Source organism: Clupea harengus, chromosome 11 (genome assembly GCF_900700415.2).
Source record: "Clupea harengus chromosome 11, Ch_v2.0.2, whole genome shotgun sequence".
Classification (NCBI taxonomy): Eukaryota; Metazoa; Chordata; class Actinopteri; order Clupeiformes; family Clupeidae; genus Clupea; species Clupea harengus.
The window spans coordinates 29,890,641-29,915,273 of NC_045162.1; the positions used below are offsets into that span (position 1 = coordinate 29,890,641).

Consider the following 24,633-nt stretch of genomic DNA (forward strand, 5'->3'; position numbering starts at 1 on the left):
CTTATTAGCGGACAAGGCACACTCACCATTGAACCGAGAGCAGACGAATCTAGCTCTCAGTCAATATTCAGTCAAATGGACGACTCAGGTCAGCTCTTTCCTGGCAACCCACGAACGCAGAAGATGGGGGATCTCACCGGCCTCCACTCCAACGCAGTAGGGAGACAATCAACTTCGGATCTCGTTCAACAGACTTCCGGCAATCCAGCAAAAGCCAACAACTACAAAAGCTCTGTCACAGACTTGGTTCCTCCGTCCTGCGTGATGTCCTGCGTGATCCACAGACTGTTCAGTGTTCATGTTAAAAAGGGTCTCAATCAAAGACATAATTATCCGCACCTGAACCATGCAATCAGGTGTTTGCGAGGCGCACCAGTCAAGGGGGCGTTGCCCAGCAGAGTTTTGAAAGTGAGCGGTCCTAATTAAAGAAACGGCAACGGCACAACACAATAAGCAACATCATAACAAACATACAGTCACTCAACACCCACATAAGGCTCACATATGACACTTGTAATTCCAAGTCTTGATAGCCTTCTGCTATCAAGACCCCCTCCTGTGGAATAATCTTCCTGCTTCCATCCAAGATGCAAACACCCTTTCCATATTTAAATCGAGACTAAAGACATTCCTCTTTAGTGCATCCCATAGCTATGAATAATGCATCAAAGACTCGTCACCTGTCGCAACATTTTTCACTTGCTGGCCATGTTGTGTTTAGCAGGATACAGACAGCTCATGTTGTACCTTTGACACTTTCCAATCTGGCTTTCATTCCAATCATAGCACAGAAACGGCATTACTCAAGGTTGTAGATGACCTCAGGATTAATGCTGACTCCAAAAAACTGGCCCTTCTGGATCTGAGCGCAGCTTTTGACACTGTCGATCATGATATCCTTATTGAAAGACTTGAAAATTGGGTTGGCCTCGCTGGTCCAGTAGAACCTATCTAACTGGCTGGGAGAACTTTGTCGCCCTTGGAGACTAAAGCTCTAAAAACATTTGTATGACCTTTGGGGTCCCTCAATGATCCATTTTAGGGCCTTTACTTTTCAGTCTATACATGTTACCCCTTGGTAGTGTCATTAGGAGGCACAACATCAATTGTCATAGCTATGCAGATGACACCCAGCTCTATATTTCTGTAACACCCAACAATTACAGCTCTATTGATTGTTTGGTAAATTGCATTGCTGATATAAATGTATGGATGTCACAGAACTTTCTCCAGCTCAACCAAGATAAAACAGAGGTATTAGTCATTGGTGAAAAAGCCGAAAGAGAGAAACTATCTGCACATTTAAAAACACTAGCACTTAACACCAAGCACCAAGCAAGTGTCATATTTGAATCAGATCAAAATTTTGAAACATATATAATATAATTAAAATATCTTTTTATCATTTAAGAAACATTGCTACGGTGCAACCATATTTTTCTCAGGCTGACACTGAAAGACTGATACACGCTTTATCACGAGCAGGCTAGACTACTGTAACTCGCTTTTGTCTGGTCTACCAAAAAAAGCCATTAGTCAACTACAAACAATACAGAATGCAGCAGCATGAGTCCTCACTAAAACAAGATGGAGGGCGCACATCACACCAGTATTAAAATCACTGCACTGGTTACCTGTTAGTTTCAGAATAGATTTGAAGATTCTCTTACTAGTCTATAAATCACTCCATAGTCATGCACCTGAATATATATCAGACATGCTCTCAAGGTACACACCCAGTAGATCCCTGAGGTCTTCTGGCACTGAACTCTTAACAGTTCCAAAAGCCAGGACAAAGAGACATGGAGAAGCAGCTTTTAGTTTCTATGCTCCCAGCCTTTGGAATACTCTGGCAGAATACCTAAGAGTGGCTGAAACGGTGGAAACCTTTAAACATGCACTTAAGACATACCTCTTTGATCACTCTCTGTAATATTGATCTGTTCTGTAAATGTGTGCATGCCTTGTGATATGTTTGCACTTACATGACATGGTTTTTCATCCCTCTGGAAAATCTGTGTCTCTTACAAGTGTTTGTAACCCCCCCCCAGTTGTATCCTGCCAGTCATCACATTTGCTCTCTCTTATAACGTGACCTTTGCCCCATATGCTGATGGCTGAGGAAACACTGTCCCCTCATCACCATACCCATTAAGTACATGCACATGTATTGGCAACAGAACTCTGACCACTCACTATGTCTCTTTTCCCCCTCCTGGTCTAGACTATCTTCACTGTGGGATGCTGCTGTAGTCTCTCCACCTGATCCACACACACACACACACACACAGTCTCTCCACCTGATCTACACACACACACACACACACACACACACACACACACACACACACACACACACACACACACACACACACACACACACACATACACAGACACACACCCTCCTAGTCTAGACTATCTTCACTGTGGGATGCTGCTGTAGTCTCCACCTGATCCACACACACACACACACACACACACACACACACACACACACACACACACACACACACACACTCACACACACTCTAGACTATCTTCACTGTGGGATGCTGCTGTAGTCTCTCCACCTGATCCACACACACACACACACACACACACACACACACACACACACACACACCCTCCTAGTCTAGACTATCTTCACTGTGGGATGTTCCTGTAGTCTCTCCACCTGATCTACACACACCCACACACACACACACACACACACACACACACACACACACACACACACCCTCCTAGTCTAGACTATCTTCACTGTGGGATGTTCCTGTAGTCTCTCCACCTGATCCACACACACACACACACACACACACACTCCTAGTCTAGACTATCTTCACTGTGGGATGTTCCTGTAGTCTCTCCACCTGATCTACTTGTAGAAACCCTCAGACTACACCTACTTACCCCCACCACACTGTCATACACTTATTTGACCCCATACTGTGTGCTAGCATACCCCTGCAATGTAAATAATTGCCACCAGTTTTCGTTTCCATTACTCTACTTACCCATGTAATGAAGTCAAATTAAGTCAAAGTAGCTTTAATGTCAATTTCTTCACATGTCAAGACATACAAAGGAATCGATAGGACGTTTCCCACTCTCCCACGGTGAAACATATAAAAGTGCACAGGCACAACAGATAAGACAAGACATTTCCTAATACTAAGTAAACATAAAGATTCACGTACAGTGGTTATAAATACTATATATATAAATACTATATATATAAATACTATAAATACGTAATACAATTTTAAACGTAATACAGGTGATAAAAGTGCAGAGTCCTGCGTGATTTTTAGGGGGGGGCGGGGGGATTTCAGCTTCCTGTCAGACTGGAGGATATGGCTGGGGGGAGTGAGGGGAGAGAATTTAGCTTCCTGACAGCTTGGTGTATGAAGCCATTTCTGAGTCTGGTGGTGCGGCAACGGAGGCTCCTATACCTTCTTCCAGAGGGTAGGAGGCTGAACAGACTGTGTGCAGGGTGGCTGGTGTCATTCACAATCGAGGTAGCTTTCCGGGTGAGGCGGGTGGTGTATGTGTCTTGCAAGGAAGGGAGTGGGGCACCAATGATCTTACCAGCTGTGCTCACTATGCGTTGCAGTGCTTTCTTGCTGTGTTCAGTGCAGCAACTGCCCCACACAGTGATGCAGCTGGACAGGATGCTTTCAATGGTGCCCCGGTAGAATGTGTTCAGGATGGGTATGGGAGCTTTCACTCGCTTGAGCTTGCGGAGGAAGTAGAGGCGCCGCTGGGCTTTCTTCGCCAGTGATGCAGAGTTGTTTTCCGGGGAGAGGTTGTGTCTTCCGCAAACTTCACCATGTGATTGGTGCTGTAGGTTGGTGTGCAGTCGTGAGTCAGCAGGGTGAAGAGCAGGGGACTGAGCACACAGCCTTGTGGGGCCCCTGGGCTGAGTGTGATGCTGCTCGAGATGTTGTTGCCGACTCGTACTGCTTGTGGCCTCTCACTGAGGAAGTCCAGAATCCAATTGCAAAGGGAGGTAACCTAATAGTAACCTTACAAGCACACTGTATACCCACTAAGCTTTTCTTTAATACTCGCATGCTCTCCCCACCTTATCCTTTTTCAAATTTGTATGTATCATGTATATATCCTGTTATGTTTGTATGTATGGTGTACATTTACCACATGTATGTTAGCATGCTCATCCTGATACATGTATGATTTCATCTGCCATGTTCGTCATTGTTTCCTATCCTTCTCCCCCCTCCCCTTTTTGTCTTTCTCTACCCGGCCAGCTTCAAGCAGATGGGTCCCCCCTTTTGTGCCACGGTTCTGCGTAAAGGCAGATTTATGGTCGTCCGTTTACGGAGACACGGAGACCCCTCTCCGTCGTGGCAAACCCTCTCTGAGCACCTCTCCGTGGCCTGATGTGCACCTCCCAAATTTTTTAACTATCCGTCTCCGTCTATCCGTACATACATCGCTGTTTACCTTGTGGGTAGTAGTATGCCAACATTAGATTGCTGGCTCAGACACCTCGCAAATCCCCTCAGACATATTTTTCAGTTACAATAACAGGGTTTTTACATTGCACAGTGTCTATTTCTCTGTAACTTTAAAAAAATCTAAGCAAAAAAAAGTCAAACAAACAACTTTTATGTACAAATACGACCGTAGAGTTTAGTCCGCCGCCATCTTTTTTTTTTTTTATTGCTTTTCAACACCCACAACCGTCGGAGAACCATAAATGAAAACGAGTCCGTCTAGGCAACTGCGTGACCACGGAGAAACTGATGCGTAGAAGTATATTTTGGCCTTAAGAATTCTTCCTGGTTAACAGGAAGACATTGGATTTACCACTTCATATATTTCATATATTAATGCATTGGCCTATTTGCATACCATTTGATTTGTATGTACTTGGTTAATATCTTTTTAATCTATTATACTTTTTAAAGTGCTTGTGATTTTTAATCGTATGTTCTTGTTTTTGTAGTCTGAGGCTATCAATCACTCTGTCAGTCAGTCAGTCAATCTACAATATGTTAATATTATATGAATTCATTAAGCTCATTATGGTTAATAGCTTTTAGTAAAGTAACATCTCTCTCTCCTCTGCACATGCATCCAATATATTTTGACTTCATAATTTATCCTTTTGTCTTTAAACGTCACAAACACACATTTTCAATAAGAACACGTTAAAATTGACCACTAACTAAGTAAAATAAACAATATAAAACAATATATTATATACTAAGCAAATGAATTAGACAAAGAATAACAGCAAAATGTTAGAACATGAAGCCCCCCTCAAAAAACAAAAAGGAACAATATGAGTTCAAATTACTAGGCAGTGTGAGCTAGGTGAAAAACCCCACCATATGACGACTGAATTGAGAAAAGTTATGTTTGAGTCGTATACAATAGCGGCTCGAGCCTAGAGAAACAGGTGGGGCTACCAGGTTTAATCAGCTGGGTGGGCCAATCCGTCGCTCAGTGGAGTTACTGGATTACTGAAACATCGAGAACAAGCGGATACCAGATCAGGTGGAAACTGGCTATCGATGGCCTATGCTCCACTATGGAGGGAGAAGGCCAACAACAACAACATCAACAACAACAACAACAACAACAACAACCAAGTTTAATCAAACACAAGTTTTATTTTTTGCAACGTGCTGCACATACAAATGCGTTGCTTGACAGAACACCATGTGGACCAACACCATGTGTTCTTGCTTCATTTCCTGTTATCCTCTGGAGCTTTCACTATGAAAAAGTTTAGGCCTACAGAGGACTCTCAGCCGGCCTTGACGGTCCGCCACTGTTATTATCCTTTCCTTACTACCAGTGCATACCAGTCAATCAAGTCATCGAACTCACAGCAGCAAGCGAGTACTCTGACCCTTTCCATACATGACCATACAATAGAGATCTTATTTGCCATGGTGGGCAGGAATAAACAAAAATACATATGCCGACCCGAAGTGCAATGTGGCCAGTAAGAGTCGACGCGAGGGGCTTAACACGACAGTGCAAAGCTAGCTAGCAGCGCTAATGGCCAACGGTTGTAGTCTTGATGTTTTCCCTCTTGAGTCTATGTGTATTTTTAGTTAGCGATGTGGAGTAATTTGTAAATACCCCAGTGGAATTTTCTTTGTGTTTTAGCGTTTTCGTCCACCCCAAGTCAGTCTGACGTCTGCGTAGGCTATATTAACCCGCTTCAGTTGACCTTCCCCATCAGTAGGCCTATGTGAATACTGGAGGTGCACTTCCTTATCTGTCTCTGTATCTGTTAAACCAACAACATTTCTCTATCGGTATCTGCATTTGGATAGAAAACCCGAAAATGGGCGTAGCTTATACATGAAGTCGTGTTAATCAGGCAAATACTGTATTTTCTAAACTAATATTCACTGGTAATGCAACTGGTGTGCTTTCAAAGCATCACATTGATTTAGTTCATTATTTATTTAGCATATAATTCATGGTTAAATATATTTCCACATACCCATGCTGTATTTTTCATCTCTTTTCTTTATTTTTATTTAGAACTAAACTTGTGGCCTCGCACAATTTGCTGCTAACTTTAGTCCCCTCAGTTGCGCTGGTTGCTAAGTGCTCCCAGATAGCACTGGTTATTTGTTTTGCTAGGGGTGCTGTAGAGTCCATTGCTAGGCCCTAAAAAATAGTGTGTGTGTGTGTGTATATGTTTACACATACAAACATTACATACATAGAAAGATATGTGTTATCAGTATTTTTTTGTCTTTTACTTGTAATGTACACCATCTGAACTGGGTGAATTGAATAACCTGTATTATGAATATCAAATAATGAAATATCATCAAAGCACATAGGTCTACTGTATAAAGCATGATAGCTAAACTCAGATTATTTGAGGCTATATCAAAATAAATGAAAAATGCTTCAGAGTAACACCTTTACAAGATAACATAATTATATGCTGATATTAATTTCCAAATTTCTACATAAGATGATTTTAATCAATATCATTGTGTGAAACCTTTGTCAGCCTACTAATATGAAAGAAATAGTCTTCATCATGGCCAGAGGAAGCATATTTAACATGTTTTATACAATTACCATTACTCCAGACGCTGTACCAGGATATGGTTTTGAAAGTTTCTTACATATAATGGAATAATGATCATTGCTTTGTTTTGAAAAAGTGTATGATTCCGCACAAGTCACCGGCTTCTGCCTACGTACGTCTGATGATACTAGGGGCTGAGCCCGCGCCCCCTCTCACAATTCTACAGCGGACACTGAATAACTCAATTGAATGTAGTCTACTCGACTGTCACATACACATGGCTATGTCCTAAACTTGTTTCTGTCTGTTTAAGCGTCCATTAAATACTTGGCAGCGTGTTAGTTGACGCCAAGTAAAAAAATCTATGAAACCTATAGTTGATACATTCAGCACGTTACATCTTAAACGGATGGATATTGACTGGTTGTTGTAAAGGGTTTTGAAAGAAATCTGCACAACATTGACACCTCTTCAATTAAACGCTGACTCGGTGGGGCGACTACAGAATATAGCGATCTCTTTCCAATCATTTGTAATAAATGAAACAACTAGTTTCATGTGTCGTGTTTCAAAAGTCATGTGTTGCAAACATAATGGACATTTCTATCTTGTGGTATATGATGATACTAATCGATTTAAAGAAACAGTAGTTGATGTATGTCAGTCATGGAGCAGTCATTCGCGCAATTTCGGGTAGAATACATATCTGTTCACATCGCATAATCTGTGCTTTCCCGAATAACGTATTTTGATTCGGGTGCATCCTTTGGCATCCACCAACTCTGATCACTGTAATGATACGTTTAACTGGTTTGTCCCCCATGAGATTGTCTAGGTTCAATTTTTTCCTAACACCGGTCTCGGCCAGGTAGCATAAAAATTCTAATGCGGTGCCGTTACAATTTGGGTCACTGAGCTACCTGAGGATCCAGTAAGAGAGTAGGCCTAGAGATTGCACAGCGACAGATGAATCAAAATACATGTGGGTAGGCTTCTGAGTCAGAACACTATTTAAGAACTCAAACTAACAAGAAAAACACAGCGGTTGCATAGCTTATGAAGCAACAAACCCAGTGTGTTCCAGGTTTAACCATGCACACTAGGCTACGTCATGTTCTGACGAAGTCAAACCGCAGTAGAACCAGATATTTCTTAACTTTCTCTTGCGATGCGAACCAAAGTGTCGAACTCCACTACCTGGGTGCCCCATGGTAAAGTGTGCCCGATAACCAATGCGAACTTGTTTACCATACGCAGAGGCGGGTCTTGTAGTTCTACGTGACGTATCAAACAGCAAGGTATGTTCTTGGTTGTCACGCGAAAAACTATCCTACCCAGAATGCAGTTGATTTTCTGTGGCGTCTCACCTCGCGCCTTCCCTCTTGTCTCACCCCAAAGTTGCCATCTATCGGTGTTGTTGTTGGAGTAATGATGGCGGCAACGGGATGCGGATCCGTTACTGTGCCAACTGTCGGAGTCACAGGTGGTGTGGCAGCAGCTCGAGGTCGGTTTCCCGGCCGACCATTTTCATCTCGTAGCCGTTTGCGATCAGAGAGACGATGGCAGTTAAGCCGGTCAAGGACAGAACCTGACGACAGTCCGACTGGAGGCCTGAGGCCTTCCTGCCTGGCACTTGGGTTGAGCGAAGACCAGTCTCATCTGCGCTTGTTGGGAATAGAAGCAAGCCACAAGAGCCTAGGAGAGGTTGGGTACAGCTCAAGTGGAAGCGAAGAAGTAAGTTAACTGTGAATAGAACCGTACTCCAAGATGATTTTGATGTAGCCGTTGTTCGTGATGTGTGTTTATCTACGTTGTTGAATTCGTCAACTGTGATCAGAGATTAAATGCGCACCTACCATATCGTTAGCGAATGTTGTGCGGTAGCAACAGCCAGTTAGCCCTGCGCTAGCCAAAGGTTGTTCGATGGGGATTCAACAAAGACTATGCAGTTAGCTAATGTAATTCACGTCAGAAGGCTAATGCTAGATACTGAAAGGTCCCCCCTCATGTGTTCTCGCAGTGTATCATCATTGCGATCTTAGAAGGCATAACGCTAAATAAGGGTAACTTAATTCAAAATCGGTTTTGCAATATAATAAACATGCAATATTTTCAGTGGCAACTTAGCTAATGTAGCAAGCAAAGCGACCAGCCGTGCGTGATATCGAGGCGGAGGGGGTGGGGATATCCACTGTTGTAAGTGGTTAGCAAGATACTATACAGGCCCCAACTGAGTTTACATTTGGGTAGCTGGTTATTCTGGTGTTTTTAAAAAGCCAAGTTGATATTCTGATGATTTCTCTTGGACAAATGTTGAGAGTGTCTCATTATTATCCTTCGTAAGCTGTAAGGTTAGCTAAGTATGGTAACATTAGCTAGCGAGATTGAGCAATGTGGTGTAGTTGTGCAGTGCTCTGAAGTACAGGCTCATGGAGGGAAAGCACATCGCCACAGCTGCATGACTATTCTTTTTTTCCCGGTATAAAGAATATGCCATTATGAGCACTACCTTTTAAATATGAGCATTTGTCCGATTTTAGATCGCTTTAAGTTGGTGTTGTTCCATGGCTTCCGTACGTCTCTGTACCAGGCTATCCTAGTCAGGTAACGTCAGGTGTACATGGTTTCCAAAGCCTCTGTATCCCCTGCAACGATTCATGTTTTACTGTGACAGTCAGTATGCAGGAAATGCAGAGAGGGTGTAAATGAAACAAAACATGAAAGGTGGAAATATTAGGGCAAGTAATGAAGAGTTTTGAATAGAAAAGGGTTTTCCCCTCAGTAGATAAGCTAAATGCTTCAAAAGGTAATGTGTTTAGCAAGAACTAGTGTGACTAGTGCAATACATTCTAAGCACTCACCTACTATCGTGTATGATGTCATTTTTCTTGTTAACACATCAGCTGCACAGTAATAAATCAGAAGGCAACATAATTCGGTGCAGAACATGTGATACGGTGTACCACCAAGTGGCTGTACTTACGGCATTATGGGTGAATAGCATTCACCAAGACCCCAGCAATCATTACTCACCCACGTCTCTCCCTCTTCAGAGATACTGAAAGTGCTGGTTTCACTGGCTGTTGATCAAGCGTATGTTGTTTCAGTGTGCATCTTATTCGTCGACACTGTGTTCTGGCCCAGACTTAACTGTAGACTTGCGTTATTGTCATTTCAACCATATACAGCTAATATAGTTAGATGAAACAGCGTTCCTTCAGGACCATACTGCTACATAGAACAACGCCGCTACTAGAAACAGATGTTAATGTTAATACTTTTCAATTCCCATTGCTGAGACTAGGACTCCAGACTGTGACTTAAGGCACTTTACCACTGCAGGGACTTAAAACTTGGCTTGAGCGTTGTGTCTTCAGGAACCACCAGACCTACAAGTTGATGTATTAATTTTGCTCTTTGACCATAGCATCAATTCCGAGCATGACAAAACTATACATATGTCTAGCGGCAGGGGCGGATCTACTTTGGGCGGCAGAGTGCGGTGTCCCACCATAATGACACTGACTTGTCACCCCAGCTTTGAGTTGTGATCGCATTCTTTCATATACACTTTCAGTGACGTTTGATGCAAGCATCGAGATGGTAAACATAATGCAAGTCATGAATGTGTGACAAGAAAGAGAGGACACAGATTGTATCCGAACATGTTTCATTCTCTGCGAAGCTTCGGTCTGAGCTCCATCCTCCAAAGCCTTTCTCATGTCCTCTGTAGTGTCAATAATAGATATTTAGATTTTCAAATTGTTCTATTTCTATGAGGAGGGTGTAATCTACCTGAAATACCAGCGGCCAGAGCCTTCTCTGGGTGTGGCTTGATATAACATCGTCGTAAATGCAACCTTAAACCAGGGTAGGCAGTTCTGTTTGCCAAAGGAGGCTTTGCTGATGTTGACAAATAAACAATATTGATTATTGATCTGCATTTTGTCAATATGCTTTTTGAGGCATTGATGTATTAAAATTAGCCAGCCTTTAAATGAGATACCTAATATGTGTGCTTTCCAATTCATTCAGTTCACCTTCCATTTGATGTAGTGTGGAATAATAGCTTTCCAAGATCACTAGGGTGCCCTGAGTCTTGCATAGGTATTACTGGGTAACCTTGCTCACCTCTGGCACCTACTTTTGTGCTGCTGGGTGTATGATCTTTCTGCAGGTAAAGTAGCCTAATGTTATGGGTCATTCCACGCCAAACGGGACAATGGCTCCCACTCGGCCGTCTCAGATTTGGCTGAAAAAATTCAAGGTTGTTCATACACTTCTTAATAGGTATAGTCCCAAATATTAGCTCTCTACTCCCAATAGTTTTGTCACAATAGGATGTTTTAGGGGTGAGTGGGTGCCTTGTACTTAAGATGCTTTTTTAGCAGCGTTTTCTGTACAGCCATTTTCAAATTGCTATAACTAGAAAAGTATTTAAGATAGCTCCTTCAAACTTTCTAGGCTTAAAATCTGATACCATAACTTGAATAATATGGATTTCAAGGGTGTGGCTTGGGTGATCATAGTATTCGGTGTGCTTGAATTTGCTCGGAAATTTTACTCTACGCTCTGTTGCAGCATCTTTGAAGACCTGTGAAAAGCTCAATGTTAAAGCTAGAGACTTGATATTATACACAGATTTTATACACAAGCGCAGTTTAAGCTCTGTGTCACAAACGTACCTTTTGCTTCCATAGGCCATTGAATGCTGGGCGTGTCCAAAAATCCCATATTTACACCATCACAAATGTTTGATATGTTAAGAACAAATATCTAATCTTTCCAATTAAATGCTGTCATTTTTTTGCTATAGCATTCCAAAAATTGAACAAAATGGGTTTTCATCCATTTTCAAGCTTTAATATCTTCCAGACTATTCATCACATAAGGACATCACATAAGGTTTTTTTAATACAGCATCCAAAGAATACATAGGAAGGTCTGTGTACAATATCAAGTCTCTAGCTTTAACATTGAGCTTTCCACAGGCCTTCAAAGATGCTGCAACAAAGCGTAAAGTAAAATTTTTGCGCAAATTCAAGCACCCCGAATACTATGATATACCCAAGCCACACCCTTGGAAGTCCATAATCTTCAAGTTATGGTATCATATTTTAAGCCTAGAGCTAGCTTAAATACTTTTCTAGTAATAGCAATTTGAAAATGGCTCTTCAGAAAAGGCTGCTCAAAAAGCGTCTTAAGTATTGCCCCCCCCCCCCCAAAACATCCTATTGTGACAAAACTATTGGGAGTAGAGAGCTAATATTTTGGACTATACCTATTAAGAAGTGTATGAACAACCTTGAATTTTTTCAGCCAAATCTGAGATGGTCGAGTGGGGAATTTTCCTTAAATTGTAACGTTTGGCGTGGAATGACCCTTATGGCAGACAAAAATATTGGAGAGTTTTGGGGAAAGGGCAAACGAAGCAACGTTAATGGTCATTTTGGATTCTGCGTTGGTGGAGCTGGCAATACCTGAATAAAACAAAAAAGGTGTGCAAAAAGTGCAAATTGGAATTTCTATACTTTTGGGAACACAAGCACTCTAATTTCACATATACAGATATCATAGTGAAATGCAGAAATCTATAGTGAAAGGCAGTACACTAGTACAACCTAAAGTTGTGGAAAATATGATCACTAGGAAGAAGTTACCAACTGATTCGCCACATGCCAAAAAGCTACCAAGTTGCGTTTATTTCAAATTTATAGTCAGAGATATGCAGCTACTTACCGTGGTAGAGAATCCCTTTTTTCTAAACCTGCAGGAGGAAATGAAAGCAGAGATTAGGGTACCCTGTCATTCACACTTAACCAATCTTGTGTTGAAATAGAAGTATGAAGATGCAAAGACTTCTGGTGCAACATGAGAAGGAGCAGGGCATCGCTCTTCCAACCCACTCCTAAATGTCACGAGCTACTGATAACTACCTAATGGTAACCGCACATGGAACTGATTCAGCATTTGCCATGAACTCTTCTGTCCTGTAATTCTCTCCCATCAAATGCAGTCACACAGCACCAAACCTGTGTTTTAAATCATGCAGACATGGAGAGGAAGTAGGACCTCCTACTGCGTGACCCCCAGTGTGTGTGTGTTACTGACAATGTTCACAATACACACCAAATGCCCTGCGGCTTTTTGGCCGATGGTGCGATGGTGTCATGGATGAGGTTGGCCGTGTCTGTCCATCTTTCCATGGTATTCGGAGGGACCCACTGATTTGCATTAAGTTTTGGTTTAGAATCTGAGTCTTGGTGAATATCACAGACATTGTGCAGTATGTAACAAGCTGCAAGTACATCTGGTGTCATCTTAGTGTCAATATTATTATATATAACACCACAGTCCTTTCAACCGCCCAAAAGTTTTCTCAACTCCCATCCTAGCTGAACTGAGGGTGTGTGTCTATTGTGACTGTTGTGACCGAGAGTTGATGATGCTGCGTGAAGACTTTCATAAGCCATGGCTTGAGGGGGTACGCTGAACAAATGGAAAAATCCGCTAAAGATCATTTGTAGTGGGTGTGCAAATTTATTTTCGACAGATTCTCACTGATACTGAGAAATATGCAATGAATTTCAGCTGGATTCTCGAAAACAGTTTTCACACCACATTATCATACAAATGCAATAATAGCGGAATAACTTTTTTCCAATAAACACATACAATTACTGTTTAAAAAGTACTTACAATTGTGATGAGTTAAATCTCTTCGCTAGTTGTCCTATTCACATGCTAAAGACTTTGTCATTACCTGTGGTTTAAGGGACGAGTCCACTGGAAGCAAAACACTACTCGGGTCCCATTGGGCTTCCTTTAGTAGTAGATGAGTGTCGCTATGGAATTCCATTGAAGGAGATTTAACTTGCGTGTGTATAAATATATATATATATATATATATATATGTATATGTATATGTATGTATGTATACATATACAGTACCAGTCAAAAGTTTGGACACACCTTCTCATTTTTTAGAAGATTTTTCTTTGATTTTGTTATTTTCTACATTGTAGATAAAACTTTTTTTGTTTAGTACATCATTCCATATGGGTTCTTTCGTAGTTTAAATGTCTTCAGTATAAATCTACAATGCAGAAAATAATAAAAGTAAAGAAAACAAGCTTTTAAATTCCAAGGACAATGAGATGTGTAATATGATGAATTTCTATCTGATGAGAAACTGGATGAGTACGTTTATTTCTTATTATCTTCTAACTAACACTAGGAGATTTGTGTTTTGTTATAGGCTAACTAGTTAGCGTGTAGTGGTGTATGACAAATAGTAATGTGCCACATATTTATAAACAATTCTCATACTTTGTGATTCTGTGTGCCATAGGTAGTGTTACATGGCCAGTCGTGAGTATTTTTAGATAGGTTAGTTTGCTGTGTAGCTCCTAGGCTATTTACTGCTTACTCCTAGTGTACTGTGTTTGGATGGTAATGGAGTGTCATTTGTGTCAAACTTTCTCTGAGCTCTAACAGTGGACTTTCTCCCGTCTTTAGCATCATAGATAGATAGATAGATAGATAGATAGATGGATACTTTATTAATCCCGAGGGAAATTTAGGATGTGTTTTAGGATTTAGGATGTTTAGCATGTGAATAGAACAAGAAGTATAAAAACCAAGTGGGTGTTTCCCCTGTGCGGCTGGTGCTGCGACTGAGCCGTGTGCAGATTTACTTCACATTACATTTACATTGTTACTTTTTTGGGTACTTTTCAAACAGTCATTTAGTTTGGCAGTGGATTCATTAGAAGGATGGTATGATAATGTGGTGGGAAGATTGATTTAGCAACAATATACATGACTTATAAAGGTCTACAGGGCTGATTGATTTAGCTATATAAAGGTCTACAGATTGATTTAGCTATATAAAGGTCGACAGGGCTGACACATTTTCAAAATCCCTGGTAGCCCTTCGGGCAGTTTTCAAATTGTGCTTGTTTGAAATTAATAAGACTAGCCCAAATAAAAAAGACAATTTTTCATGTAGAATTATATATATATATATATATATATCCGAGAAAGCAATAAAAAACATTCACATTTACAATCATCATAGATATCATCATATCAATATTATGCATTTTAATACATTATGCTCTCTGTTCTTTTCATGGCCGCTGCTCGCCCAAAACATTATTACTATAGTTATGTATCTGAATCTCACTAACACAAATGTTAATGCAAACATTTCAAGCACATAAAAGGCCTATACCTTACAGGCTACACAGATATTCTCTTCTTTATTTGGTTGAAATGGCAAATAACATATTTAGCTCATCCTTAGATTCTCTGCTTACTTTTTAAATATTAAGTTAATAAGAAATGTTGCCACGGTGATGCTGTTTGATCCTGTATTGATTAATGGTGTATTGTCACTTCAAGATATTTGCTTTAGGCTACAAATTTAGAATTTTTACCAAGATGATAAATGGGAGTACTGTTTTTGCTGTGTATGGTTGGGGCATAGTTAAAGTGACCTGAACTAGGTAGGATACTACAATATAAGACCGTTAAATATTGCACTAAATGAAATATTGTGTTTTTGTTGATTTTAGGACTTAGACTTTCAGGAATGACAGATCAGATGAGATGCTACTTACGAGAGTCTTACAATAAACCACACACTCACAAACTTAAATGCTAGCTAGTGCTAATGATGCTAGCTAGTGTTAGTTTTTTGTCTCATAGACAAGGCTTGTAACATGAAATCAAGCCTGTAAGATGACATTAACTATTTAAACTTGGACATTTATTGCTTAGTATGCATGCATTGTGTAGGCTGATGTTTCAGTGTTTTAAGAATTAACACATTTAAACATCCGCAGTTTTCTTTCCTTTTCTCTTCTGCTCCCGACTCTGGCTGCCTTCCCACCATGGATTTCATAAACTGTTACTTTAGCCTTCATATCATGTTGTAGTGTAGATGTTATGAGACATACACCTTTGTCCTTTATCTGCACCAAACAGAAATGTTTCATAAGGATTTAAAGGCTATTTAGAAGATGAACTAAGCCACGCCAGAGCAACTGGGGAAACATGGTGTGCCTTGTTATAGCAACAACTTATGCCTGATTTGGTTGAAATCAGGAAAATAGCGTCTATATGTAAAATGGATGTAAGATGGGCCATTCACATTGGCATACATCATCTGGGTCCTTCTTCAGTTCTTGAGATAATGTAATGTTTTAATTGTAGTGCCCACTTGGACACATTTTGGCACATCATTTTGTTGATTCTGTTTTCTGATTTAGGTGGTGGAACACACTTATCATGTTACTAAATACATTTACATGGACTTGACCTTTTAATGTGTCTGTGTGCAAGTTGTCATGGTGTTTTTTTTGTGTCATAGGGAGACGATTTCCGAGGTTTTGAAAGTGAGAATGGAAGCCCGCTGCGTTCGAGACAAAGACCTGGTCTATTAAGAAGTAAGTGCTCTTTGCCTACTTGAAAAAACTTACATGATTATTCATTGTTGTCATTTTCCTTGTGAAGTCCTTGTTAAGCTTTAACAGTTCAGTAGAAATGCATTCCATTTGGACAGAGTGAGAGTGTTTGCCAACAGCCAGACGACCACAGAGCATGTTTTCTTTGACGTAAACAGGGCCAATAGCCTCAGGTTCAAGCCACAAGAACCAAATGGATTTTCATGTCCAGCATCAGGCCATTGTCTCTGCAGTGAGCCCAGAAATAGCCCCTAGAACCTGCCCAACACTGTCTTGGTGCAAACGCATCCAACCCAGTTCACAAGCAAGAGTGTGGAGTTTAACCCAAGAGTGCTCCTGCCCAACACTGTCTTGGTGCAAACGCATCCAACCCAGTTCACAAGCAAGAGTGTGGAGTTTAACCCACGAGTGCTCCTGCCCAACATTCTAGTTCTGGTGCTGGATGGACTGATTCTGGAGTGTATTTCATACCATCAATGGAATATACATACCATTGTATCAGAAGGAACAGTTTTATAAATAGTGTAAAATACATATGGTAATTTTGATACAGTAATTAACAGTCTTTGAAAATCCTCTCCAAATATATGTCATAAAATCGTCAAAATGAGCAGTGGATGAAATGTGGCAAAACTATCCAAACACATTTTCTTTCTCAAAAATATGAAGACAGAGTAAATGAAGACCGACACAGTGGTTTAAATTGATTTAATCTGTGTTTGAGCAAAACAAAGACGCTATGTTTTTTCCATGTTAATGCAGATTTGATTTTTTATTATTATTAACCAATAATGCATAATAGTACTGTATATGGACAAAAGATGAAAGATGAAATTTCATTACACTTTTAAAAACATGTTTAGTTGTCATGTAAGCGGTACAGAAAAGATCTGCCAAATATCTTCTACATTTTTTTAAGTTATAGATGATTACCAGAATGTCTCTGAAAGTGCTAGTGTCACCCCCCTTATGTACTATATACAAAACTACGTTTAAAAACAACATTTGTTCCTGGTCATTTTAATGTACACTAAATACAACTATAAATACATCTAGAGCAAACAAGCTAGAGTAACTACGAACCAAGAGCAATTCACTGGAATACTGGAAATGATAATAAAGAATACGATTCCTTTCCAGCACACGTTTAGGAAAACGTCATGACATTTGCTATTTTTGTGCCCCTTCAAAGCATAATTGCATCAATCAGTGTATGCATATGGCATAATGTATAGTCTGCCAGTCAGTATGTAAGGGATAATATATAGTCAGTGTGTAAGGGATGATGTATAGTTTGCTGGTCAGTATGTAAGGGATGATGTATCTACGCCGGTAGACTGTGGTTATTTTGACATTAGTTAAGTTATTGAGAGATACTGAGAAATCGCGTGGAGCTAAGCATCCATGCGGCTGCATCCATGCTAGCATCCTAGCTCCACAAAGCCACCGTAAACACAAAGCCACCGTATACAGTCACAGGTATCATAATCCATAAATTAGCCGCGTCATTGTTTAAGCCGCGAGGTTCAAAGCGTGGGAAAAAAGTAGCGGCTTATAGTCCGGAAATTACGGTACCTGTTGCTCCAACTCCTCCCAGAACTCAGGAATGGAGTATTACTGCGGCCTCTTAAGCAATAGGTTGTTCTGATGTTCAGCACAGTGAAACTCAAATAAAATATAGCTATTTACAACAAACTTGTGGATAATCAGTGTCTTTCACCACCTTATGCATCTCCTGAGGGCATTGTTCTTTGCAACAACTGGTCAGAGCAGTTATGAAATTGTTGTAGCAAGTGCTTTTGGTGGGAGCCAACATTCTGCCATCGAACATTCTGCCATAGATGACCAACTTTCTCTTTCCTTTCTACTATGGCAGTCATTGGCGTTCTCAGTGGAAGATAACAGTTACTGGTTGCTTATCTTTCCACTGCTGTGTAAGGCACTCTCTGTCTCTCCTGTAATCCTTGTAGATGATGTTCCAAGGTTGAATACATCCTTGAGTTTGACGGGAGTATGAAAATGATCAAAGTACAAGTGGTTGCGTTTGATTTAACAGTGGAGTCACTAGCTGCATAATCATGTCATAGACCAGGGGTTTTCAACTGGTTTTGTCCCAGGGACCACCATTCTGACCAGAAAGTAATCCGCGGCCCACTGATGTGCTAGTGATTCCCAAAATATTTTACAGTCCCGTACCCTTCTTTTTCATGTTTGTAACCGCCGCCGCTGCCACGCCCCCTTCCCCCCGCACACATATTCTGCCTATAATACTTGTCAGTGTAATTTCTTCGCTGAATATGGGTCTACATCAGTATTTTGGACAATGCGACTTGGCTATTCAGACATAAATATGTCGACGGGCCCAGGTATATTTATAAAAATAAAAAAAGTCTATGGTGAACTGATCAACATAGGCTCATGTCGCGGACCCCCTGCAATGCCTTCGCGGACCAACAGGGGGCCACGGACCCCTGGTTGAAAACCCCTGTCCTAGACCATTTGCAGTGGGCTCATGTCCAGCTGAAGTCACAACTGTAACTGCTGTCAGCCATAACTGTTTTGAGTCCCCATTGGTTGGGTTGTTCTTTATGTATTGTCTGGTGCCTGATCTGTCAGTCCCTCCAGTTTAGTTTTCCTGACCTTTGCAAATTCAACACGAAATCAGCAATTTAGAGCATTTTTCGCCCATCCTGATTCTGGTATAAGGTTAAGGTATAAGGGTTGTCTCAACCACTGCTTCAAGTCCCTTTCGTTTTGTGTCAGGTGTGTGTGATGGATTGATTACCGTGGTAAAGTATGCAGGTATTAGACAGCTAGATCTTTAAACGGTTATCTCATTAAAAGTTAAATTAACTACTTACGCGTTGTGTTATTCTGTCTTGTATTCAATTGTGGAATAAAAAATAGGGTGCAAGCCTGATATTAAGGCATTTTGTTGGAGCCAGTTGTTTATTCAGCTGTTTGTCGTACATGATGGTATTTCAATATAAATTACTACATTTATTCGCATATATTGGGTAATTTGAGTGCGTAGAATATCAGCAATGTAAGGCCAGGAATGGTTAACAAATTTTGAATAATCATGTTTTCTGCTCCGTTTTCAGTACAGGGTTACTGTTCTGAATACTAACAAGAACTTGAACTTGGAAGAGAGTTGAAAGGTTTCAACCAGGGCATGGCATTGTATTTGGATAGAATGGATAAAATGACCATATAAGTACGGTTGTGAAAGTTCTCAGAAATACGGTTGCAAGGGTACTTATGTTGCCATTGCATTAAATGCAGAATTAAATTGACTATACTATTAATACTATTACAAAAAACAGCAAAGATATTCATAAATAAACTCTCAGCATGTGATTTGTGTATCTCATTCATTTGTTTTCCTGTTTATGTGGACTTAAAGTAGGGTTTAAAGAGAAACAAAAATCGTGACATTTCTCATAAATGTTTAGAAATCACCACCATCTTTTTTATCACAAAAAAAATCACAAAATCCGGGAGGGAGGGGCTGCTCTGTGAGGAGATTGGCCCATCCTTTCATATCCAACAACCTGTTGGAATGGCTGAGGGTGCTTTACACCCGATTTTCATGTGGCTGAGAGAGCTGTTTACTATCAGCTTCGTTCTTTGTATCAGGGTCAACTGCATGAACTGCATTTCCCACAGTGCTTTGAATCATTGGAGCCCACAGACCACGATGCAATGTCTTTGCCCTCATTCTGTACTGTGGGCTGGTCAACCTCAGTTCATTTCAATGCTACTGGAACACAATCCATTTATTGAGCTCATCTAGGGTTTTCTTCATCCATATGCCATGTTTATCACCATAAGAAGACGTGTTTGTATGCACACGAATCTGGCGGCATTAGTTCTACTGTAAAAAAAAATACGGCAAAGACTTCTGTATATAGTGAGTGTTATTTCTTATCGACATGTCAACTTCCATTTTACCTCATGCCAATAAACCAATAAATAGTTTGGAGGGCCTTGTAAGGGCTTGTTGTTGTTCCTGGTATGTTATATATTTAATCCTGTGCTTACTTTAACAGAATGACAGTTCTGATATAAATAAAGTGACTAGATAGCCTATTAGCTGGCTAGCTTGCTAATTAGCTTGCTAGTCCAGTTTGTTACGCTATTTTCCACACGCCATGACACTTTCCCCACTCAAAGCGAAGCAAGCGTTTCTATAGCATATATATGGAACTGATGCATTTCTGTAGATGAAATCCTCTCTGGCTGGTTCTGGCTATTGCTCTGGCTATTGTGGTTACATGACAACATAGCAAAGTTTCTTTATCTGCACTCAAAGTACATGTGCAGTTGTGCAACAAGTCCTACCTCTGAGAGTATATTTAGCATGCCTGTGTGTGTGTGTGTGTGTGTGTGTGTGTGTCTGTGCGCCGTGTGTGTGTCTGTGCACTGCCTGGAAACATTGTAGTCTCTGTAGGACAACATGTTGGTGCCCATTTGTTGAACCATCATATACTCTCTCCCCTTACCCTCTTGTTTGTCATTTATGTCAGTGGATATGTATGTGCCTTTTCTGTACACACAGTAATTCTTAACTTCACTGTGTTTGTAACGACGATACTGTAATGCACATTGTTTTCATGCCAATTTAAGTCACTTCAAAATTCATTAGCAGGGGAGATGAGTGCTTTTCATCAGCTCTCCCCCCCCCCCCAGAATCCCTTATTCTCTCTTTTTTTTTATAGGATACTTGTTTGGTGAAATATTTGCAATGGTTCTCTGATTGTGTCTTTTTCCTTCTCTATACAGGAAATGTTGCAACAAAGCCTTCAAAAAAAGGTTGAAGAAACCCCCACATGCGATTTCCTCACGTCGATCCAATCCTTCAAATGATATATTTATGGAAGATAGCTCTCACACAGAAGAGGCTTCTAAAAAAACAAGGAAAAGGGCCTCTCCGAAACAGGAAGTGCCATCTCCAAGGATCACAATTAAGTTGACAACTAAAGCAACACTGAAGAAGGAAGATAGTGCTCCTCCAAAAGCAGTGCAGAAAATGAAAGGACTCAAATTCGCATCAAAAGCCAGGAAAATACAAGGCGCCCAAATATCTCGTGTCCATGTGAAATTAAAAAGAGGAAAAGAAGTTATTGGAGAAGCACTTGGCTGTGGAGAGGGAGATAAGGATCAGCCTTTAATAACGAAGCGCCGTGGCCGCTCCGCAAACAAAGCAGCAGATTCCAATGTTCCTGAGAAGTCCGAAGTTCAACGTCAGGACCAAAAATCAGATGCTAAGTATCGAAACGTTGCACGCAAGCCAGATTCTGCACTGACCATTGAGAAAGTGGCCGAGAACGTTGAGAAACTTGAAGAAAGAACTGATGATGACAAATTGCTCATCAGGACCTGCCACAGAACCACTACTTTGCACCCTAATGATGATGGAGGATCAACGAAAAAGCAAGATCAAAGTATAAAAGGCTTGGCAGAATCTTTATTTGAGGCCTCGTCTTTCGATGATTTCAAGCCAGTGTCCAAAAAGAAAAAGAATAAACGGAAAAAGAAAAACCACAAAGAAGCTCGAAGAATCAATACTGTAATCCCTGTTGCAGGAGATGCGCCTCCATCCGTGGACTCCGAGATGGGACATTTTAAAACTGGCATAGACATGGGAATCCCTGGTTTAAAGCTGACGAGGGTCAGAAATACCAAATCTTCATCAAAAAGAAAGCGTAATAAGTTTGTATGGACCCTGACATTGGTCCAAGGCAAAAGTAAGGGCGGTCAGATGCAAGAGCTAGAAAATTCAAGCAAAGGCAATTCTAGCATAGATTCTCTTCAAATGCACAGTTCTCCTCCAGATGAAGCACTTGTTCCTCTGAGTGAACCTCCCTCAGATGAAGTGGAAGCTACCATTGAAAATCCTCTGGTCAAACACGAGGATCAAGATGAGTCATCTACACAAAGTGCAGAGGTTGGCACCCTGTCTCATGAGCTGGAAACTCAAGAGCCTTCTTCTCCACAGGAAACCACTCCAGAGGAAACCACTCAGGCAGAATGCGATGAGTCGCATAGTAATGAGGTAGTCCCTCCCCTTCAGATTAAGGTTGTTTCCACACCAAGAAAACTTGGCAGCTCAAAGCAGTCGTTTTTAATGAATCAAGTCTCTCAGACTCAGAGGGAGGGAGAGGTGTTTACGAAAGATTTTTCAGAAACAGCAGAGTTGATTGAAAGCTCTTCTCCAATTCCACAAGTTAGACAGAGCTCAGCTGTCAGTACCATAAGAAAAAAACGCTCGAGGCATAAACCATGGACAACCTACAAACGCAAGCCCAAAAAGAGCTCAGAGCAGCAGGACAAATCATCTTTTGCTGCGGAATCTGATTTGGATCCCTTGACACCAACAACCCCAGAACAGAATAGTAGCCATGGTGGATTTTCAGGACAAAAATCAAGGCCAGGTGTGAAGAGGCCCCAATTGACTGATATAACAGGTATTCAGAATGCAGAAATGCCTGAACCTCTTTTACCAGAGTCAGTCCCATGTAAATCATCTACTTTCCCAGATGTTCAAACAGAAATTAAAGATGAAAGCGAAAAACAATCCTTCCAAGAAAGAGATGTGTTGGTGTTGGAGCCCTCAGGCAGTGAAGATCTCAAAACGCAAACACGTATCGTGAAGTTGCCACTCAGACATGGAAAGAGAAGACGCAGGGTTTTGATTGGACGAAGGATGAAGATGCAAAAGCAAGGGAAATTACCAAAGGGTAACGATAGTTGCTCCGCACTAACCTCGTCTAGCCCTGTCAGTAAACGAATCGGTGTTCTCAACACCAAATATAGGAAAAGACAAGTACACACAGGACTTCATTACTTGGAAACCCAGAGGTACAAAGCCAACATGGATAATACATCTAAACAAAGGGACAAGGTCTTCGGTGGAGAAGGGAAGAGTGGTGCTGGTGATGAAACTATGTCTGATTCTACGGCAAGTCAGCGTGGCAAATCAAAGTGTATCAAAAATATAAAGCATTTCATTATGCCAGTTGTTACCGCTCGATCCTCTCGAGTGATTAAGACTCCGAAGAGATTTATGGATGACACTGGTATGTCTGTTCTTCCACGTAGAAACTCCCCAAAGAAGGCACACCAATTTAATGTGCAATCAAAGTTGCAGAAGATCAGCCTTGATTTATCTGACATAGAGGCCAAGTCTGTGTTTTGTGTGAAGGAGGAGGAGGAGGAGGAGGAGGAGGAGGAGGATGAGGATGATGTGTCAACAGAATCTCAGTTAAATCTGGATGTGGCCTCAACTCCGCCACTGAGTCAAAAGGAGGATGTGGATGTGGACAGCAGAACACATCTACAATCTCCGAAGATTGCTGGAAAAAGGAGATCCCTCTTGAGAGACCCCAGTTTCAAGTGGCACGCACTGGGACCAGTGGGAGAAGAAGTGTACACATTGGACACAAACGATGAATATGATTATGAAAGGTTTCTGGGTACCAAAGAGTTCCAAACTCTGATGGATTCTGATCCATCCACTTTACCGCTCTCCACCACTGAGGGAAAAAAGAAAAGATCTCGAAAGTTCAACAAGAAAATGTCAAACCTGAAGAAGCCCAAGAAGCTGAAGAAACTAAACCAGGGACTAGCATGTCGGAAGAGGAAAAAGATGGCACCCAATGTGGTTGGAAAGACCCCCCTGTTGTTGCCTTGTGATTTAGACAAGATCAAACAAGAGGACGTAACGGGTCCAGATCACTCCCCTCCCAAGGGTGATAAATCAAAGCTGAAGATAGAAGACCTGGATTCTCCTGGAGTTGTACGAAAGGTCTCTGTTAGTGTGCGTGCTCTTAGCTCCAAACTCTTGGCGATGCAGTATGGTGCACATGACTTCTTTGAGATGAATTCCCTTCCAGACAATGTACTGGGTCAGTAAATCATTACTGTTACAATCATTTCTGCAACTGCTCTTGTGAATTATGCATCATTAAATATGATATTTTACATGGCAGTTTGCCATCTTTACATTGATAAGCAGTATTGGTTACAACATTCTTAGTACCAGTAAATAATTTGTTATAAACATTGATGTTGAATGACTCATACTTAGTATAGTAAACTGCCGAAATGAATGTCTGCTTTTATTTA

The 24,633-nt window shown here is 40.9% G+C and overlaps 1 protein-coding gene across 3 annotated transcripts in view; it reads left to right on the forward strand.

Annotated features, from left to right (window-relative positions):
- Positions 1–8,370: 8,370 nt before the first annotated feature.
- Positions 8,371–24,633, forward strand: part of kmt2bb (lysine (K)-specific methyltransferase 2Bb) — a 58,624-nt gene continuing 42,361 nt past the window's right edge. For all 3 annotated transcript variants that reach the window (XM_031576841.2, XM_031576843.2, XM_031576842.2), the window contains exons 1-3: positions 8,371–8,767; positions 16,410–16,485; positions 21,289–24,413. In XM_031576841.2, the coding sequence (XP_031432701.1) occupies positions 21,380–24,413 (3,034 nt within the window). In that variant the 5' untranslated portion in view covers positions 8,371–8,767; positions 16,410–16,485; positions 21,289–21,379. The remainder of the gene's footprint in view (positions 8,768–16,409; positions 16,486–21,288; positions 24,414–24,633) is intronic.